This window comes from Gordionus sp. m RMFG-2023, chromosome 2, assembly GCF_954871325.1.
Source record: "Gordionus sp. m RMFG-2023 chromosome 2, tfGorSpeb1-WG-v2, whole genome shotgun sequence".
Lineage (NCBI taxonomy): Eukaryota > Metazoa > Nematomorpha > Gordioida > Chordodea > Parachordodidae > Gordionus > Gordionus sp. m RMFG-2023.
Window position 1 is genome coordinate 43,562,688 of NC_088776.1, and position 6,101 is coordinate 43,568,788.

Below are 6,101 nucleotides of genomic sequence, written 5' to 3' on the forward strand. Positions count from 1 at the left end.
CAATATTGTCATTTGCTTAGGGATTTGTAGAAGTCTGAATAACACTTAAATTATTTGTAATTAATTTAATTAATAAATTAACAATTGAGAAATGGAATAAATATTTTTAAAGAATGAAATAGTAATAATTATTTGGACACAAAAATTTAATATAAGCTTAATTATTAATGGGGAAATTAGATTCAATAAAATTTATGAAGGGTAACCTTTGCCAAAATTTTAAGATAACGAAGGAAATTTACCAAACTGGATGTTAAGTTTGATATAAAATAGGATCCCTCCTAATCAATCACCTAGGCATAAGTTTACTCTAAGTTATAAATCAAATTAAAGTTATTTGGCGGGTTCATGAATGCCATTTATTTATATATTATATATATTATATTATATATATTATATTACATATAAATTTATAAACAATTTATTTATTTCGATATTATATTGCATTAAATAAATATTTCATATTACCATTTTTAATAGTTAAATAATAATTTATAATCGTAGAATATCAATTATCCTCATGTTCCAAAATACAAGTAAGGTTTCGCTCTAGTTATGAACTAATATTTATAACAAAGATATCCATTGGTCGCATAAAATATTTCCATAAAAACTATTATATTTAAACTTTTACGTAGATTCAATATCATATTACAATTATAACTTTTATATATGATGTACAAATATGTGGTTTAAGACTATATAAATTACTGTTATTAAATTAAAAGTATTTATATTAGTATTTGTGGGGTCGTTAAGACGAATGGCATAAGATTTTTTTGGAATCGGTGAAACTGGACAAGACGATTCTAATTTTAGTAGCTCTATAATTATTTAATTAATTTAAATGTTTATTATAATAATCAGTTATAATATATTACCTGTATCTTTTTGTAATTTTGATAAGAAAGTTTGAAAAGCGCAATGTTTAAGTCTTGGAGCTTTAGTTATATTGAAATCATATCGATTCATTTTAATATTTAAATCTAGACAATCTTTGCTCTTATAAGAATATTCAGGCCAACGGATTCCTGTCCAATCATATTCCCCATTTTTATTTGGGTCCCTATATATTTTTTAGAATATTGAATCTGATTTTCAATAGTTATATTATATCAGGATTTATAAGTCCTAAACAGTTTTAATTACTTTATTTTTCTTATAATTAGACTTAACAACTTGAAAAATAAAAGATAGAAAATTATATTATTTGTTGTTACCCATGTTTAATGAAGTTTGTCCAAAATCGCATCATATTTAAACTGAGATCCTTTTCGTGGTCAGTATATCTAGAGCCGATTTTCAAGGGTTCCCCTAGCATATATGCTATTTCGTCTCCGTGCATTACTCCCATCCACTTTGGCCAAGGATTTAGAGAAGATCTATGACTAAATTGATACATGTAAACGCTTTGCCCACCCTTCGAATATTGATCGGCTAGTTCATTAACATGGCAGGTGAACCAATAATCTCCAGCCATATCATCAATTTTGTTAATATTGTGATCACTTCCCTCATTTTCAAACAAACTTTCTGGCCGGTCCCAATCTTTGTAATGTTGCGCTACCGAGTTTCGAGCTATATGATTGAATTTATAATAAATGCGATTGATGGCCCAGATCAGTTCCTCGTTTGAAACCGTCACGTTTTCTCGGAGTGGAGTAAATATTTTATCCAAATAGTATACCAAGAAGGCTGTACCTTCATGTAAGTTAGATCCAAGAAGTACGCTTGCTTTTTTAAATAATCCCATGTTTAGAAGATACTGTGGGTGGGCTTTTACGAAATCACCATCTATGACGGGGGCGAAGGGAAAATCCATGGCATTGCTAGTAACGGCTGGTTCTTTATTCAATATATTCTCAAAATTATGTGACTGTAGACATTTTAGCAACTTTCTAGATGCGTCTAGCTGCATAGACTCGTATTTGATTGGACCATCAATTCGGTACAAGAACTCATTTTCTTCAAAAGACTTTAGAGGAGTCTTCGTTTCGTTGAGATAGTAGGTATCGTGATCACAGCCCAAAGCTTGACCTAGTCTGAAAGCTCTCTGAATAGCTTCGGATCTTTCGATGAGTCCCCATGGATTCCCGGCGGCTCCGCTTTGCAATATAACCCTGTTAAAATAAGGAGCACTAGAAGGCGATAATAAATGATAAACGATACTAGAAGCTCCTGCGCTTTCCCCCACTAATGTTATACGCTCAGGATCTCCACCAAAATGTTCTATATTTCTTTTGAGCCATTTGATTGCTAACAGCTGATCTAATAGACCCGCGTTACCTGGATTTTGTATCGGATCGTTAGTGAAAAGAAATCCCAATGAGCCCATTCTGTAATTCATGGAGGCAACTAATATATGGAAACGGGAGGCTAATATTTTTCCATCATACAATTTTAATGTAGCACTCCCGCTGGTATAACTTCCCCCGTAAATCCAAATCATCACGGGTAATTTTTCGTTTTCGTTTCTCGGGAATGGGCTCCAAATGTTAAGGTATAAGCAGTCTTCGCTTATATCGGTATTGGCATTCCACTGTTGCGTGCCCTTAAAATTGGCCCCAAAAAAATTGTCTATCGGTTGAGGGCAGGAATTAGGCAATGAAGTGGCATTATATATCGAGTCCTGAAAAAATGGATCAATCGGTTGTGGTGACTGAAAGCGGAGTTCATTAATGGGAGGTTTAGCGTAAGGTATACCCATGAAGCAGTCCACAGCCGATAGATCGTTATTGGCATGTTTATGGTATATAGCGAATTGGTGTGGTTTGAGCCTATAACCCCTTATTCTACCATTGTAAGTAGATACCGTTATGTAATCCCTCTCCTTATTGCTGGAGTTATGCGCTAAGGAATCTTGGGTTAGATGTAAGGGTATGACGTTGATGACAATAATTAGGTGAATAAGGAAGAAAAGTGTATTCATATTGTGAAATTTTGGAATATAATATCAAAAAATGCATCAGGGGGATTTTTCAGCTTTTTTTAAAAAAAAAGATAACTTATACGAGAATACACATGGCTCATTTTGATATCATTTGATCAATTAAAATCTTCGGAATCCTAATATTAATTCCTGATGGTTGATAATTGAGAGTTCCTATATTATATAAAATTTAAAAAAATAATATTCATTTTAAAATTTTAACATATATTGACTTTTTGAAATATTTTATGTTAATAAATAATGAATATATATTAACTTATTAGAGATGAAAGAGTGCTAAAAAATGTGAAGATTAATTAATTATCTCCTGAGTATACATGTAAAAAAAATTAATTTTCCATCTAAATAATATATAGAGGCAAAAAATATTAATATCTCCTTTTTTTAAACATTAATATATGAATATTATATGTATTTATTAATGTTTACATAACCTATTTCGTTTAATTTTATAAATTGAGTACTACTATAAGTATATTTAAAAAAATATTATATATTTAATTTTTAAAATATTATACATTTTTTTATAAAATTAATTTTAAGACCATATTAAAAACTCAATATTTTAATAAAATCGCTCGTAAAAGGAACATTTGTAAATTAATTTAAATTGGATTTTAATAGCTTAGATATAACCTGATTATTCAAAATTGATTAGATCATACTTTAAAATTTTTTTAAAAAGATAATATATATATATAAGATTTGTTTGAATAATTTTTATTAAATTTTTTTAAATATATTTTAAAGCAAGATAGCATTCAGTGTCATACTCCGATCGATATTTTAAGGAAAACCAAATTTTAATTATAATTATATCACCTCTATTTTATTTTAACAAAGGCCTAAAAATTAATTTTATTTATTTAAAAATATTCCAACTCCAAATAAACTAAAAAAAAAAATTTTTTTACATCATTAAAATATCATTTAGTTATGTAAAAATCTCAATTCTTATGATTTAGCGATTGTTCGAAAGGTTTTCCTCCAATAGAAATATTTTCTGTTTCTCAAATTAAATTAAAGTGGGGCTGTAAATCTTGTGAGAATGTTGAATCATTTATAAAACGTGCTTTGATTTAGTTGGGAGATCTAATCTAAGGCCTGCAAGAGCGGATATCCTCCTTTCGGCACAATCGCCCATAAAAATTTAGAACATTGGGCAGGGGGGTTAAAAATACTTTTAAAACAATCTACGGATAAGTGTATTTGAAATGAATTAGAACGAGCTCTTATATTAAAATTAAAAATCAGAGTTGTTAAAGTAGCTCGTCATCTTTTTTGGTAGCTATAGCTAATAGCGCGCTACTTCTTTCCCACTTATTTATTTTTTTTAGAGCGACTCTTTTTTTTGAAAGTAGCTAAACTTTTTAAAAATATAAAGAATATAACTATAAACATGAAAATTTAAATATAAATATAATATCATAATTAATAATAATTTTTAATATATTATTTAATTTTGAAATTGAAATTTATATTTTCATTTTGTAATTTATATCTTCAATTTCTATTATAAACCTATTTAAAATGTCATCGCAAATGTATATCCAAATCGATGGAAGTGAGTCAGACAATTATGATATTAATGAAATGGAAGGTATGGGAGACCGGGGTTAGGCGAACCGATTTTTACAAAATTGGCCATAGCTCCTGGTTTATTAGATTAGAAAATAATATATGATTAGATACCTAAAACTATACTTTATAAAAAAATTTAAAATAATCATTTTATTTTAATTTTATTTTTTGTATAAGTGGAAATTTTGTCCAACAAGCCCCAATAGCGGGGTGAGGCATATCACTTTATGGGGCTTCCTAAACCATTGGTTTTTTTAGGCCATAATAAATTAAAATGCATTTATATTTATTAATATGATACGTATAGAATAATCTTATTGTTTTATTATTCAAAATATCATAATAATTATAAATTGAAGCTAATTATATATAAAAATTGAAACTTAATTTTGGTTAATTTAATAAACATTTTGGACATAAAAATATAAAGATCTTAAGGAGAGATCATGATTTCTTAGCATAAATCTTAAATACCAATCATGACAGCCATGTAATTAACTTTTCAAGATTATGAAATTTTTTTCAATATTAACTGCCATAATTGACGTTTATGGTTAAGCAAGCCCCGCTACCTCTAAATTGACAAATTATGATTGAAATAATATCTAGATATAATAAATACTCATAAGACTTTCCCAAATTATAGAAGAATGTTTAACCTTTGCTATAAAATTTTATTTATTTTAATAAAAATTAAAATTCTGTCATGTAAAAATCTTTTGAAAATTTCATCAAAATTTTATTTCTTAAATAAAATTTTTAATTTTTAAATATTTCAAAATTGTCTATAGATGTAAACTAATAAAAACTATATTAGGATAAAATTTTAACCTTCTGGTGTATTTAATTTTAAAATGAGATTAAATGGTTTAAGCCCCGGGGTTTACCTTTACCCCAGTCTCCCCTACCCTGGAGAAAATTCCATTTCCAAAATTTGAAAAAATTTTCAAATTAATAAAAAACAAAAAGTGGCTACAAACTTATTTGTTCAAACTATAAAAAAATATAACCTCAAATAAATCTAGTAGCTATAACCTCAAAAAACATCTAAAGGTAATTTTTTAAAATTCTAATAGTATTTTTAATTTGGTCAACAGTTTTAAAGAGATAGAAAAATATCTTAATAATTTTGGTATAGGGGAGACTACATTCAGAAAGACCAATTCATTTCAAGCTAAATTGATTAATAATATTGCACACATGCCAATATTTCTCAGAAACTGGCTGATAAAATTATTGTCGATTTTATAATTGATACAGTTCAGCCAAGTCATTGGTTGATAATTCATCATTTATAATAGAAAATCCCATGCGTTTTTTAAATCTAAAAATACAAATGAGTATTTTTGATAATTTTACTTATATCAAAAATATATAAAATTAAATACTGCCTTACGCTCAAGTACTAGTGTTGAGAGATTATTTAGTAAGGTGGAAACTTATACTTTCTGATCGTCGCTCTAGACTTGGGAATGATATTATAGAAATGATTTTATTATTTAAATGCAAATAATAAATAAAAAATGTATATTACCATAAATAGTTATTTTTATTACATAAATTATAGTCT

General features: G+C 27.5%; 1 protein-coding gene across 1 annotated transcript; it reads right to left on the reverse strand.

Annotated features, from left to right (window-relative positions):
* Window positions 1-639: 639 nt before the first annotated feature.
* Window positions 640-2,926, reverse strand: LOC135924579 (acetylcholinesterase-like). Its single transcript, XM_065459652.1, has 3 exons — window positions 1,221-2,926; window positions 882-1,066; window positions 640-824 (listed from the first exon to the last, which is right to left on the reverse strand). The coding sequence occupies exons 1-3, from the start codon at window positions 2,705-2,707 to the stop codon at window positions 667-669; spliced, it is 1,830 nt and encodes a 609-aa protein (XP_065315724.1). The 5' UTR covers window positions 2,708-2,926; the 3' UTR covers window positions 640-666.
* Between the last annotated feature and the right edge of the window lie 3,175 nt (window positions 2,927-6,101).

Coding starts and splice junctions, on each gene's coding strand:
- LOC135924579 (XM_065459652.1), bottom strand. CDS start 2,707: ATGGGTATACCTTACGCTAAACCTCCCATTAATGAACTCCGCTTTCAG. Junction 1,067..1,220: donor ACAAACTTCATTAAACATGG/GTAACAACAAAT, acceptor AAAAATATATAG/GGACCCAAATAAAAATGGGG. Junction 825..881: donor AAAATTACAAAAAGATACAG/GTAATATATTAT, acceptor AAATAATTATAG/AGCTACTAAAATTAGAATCG.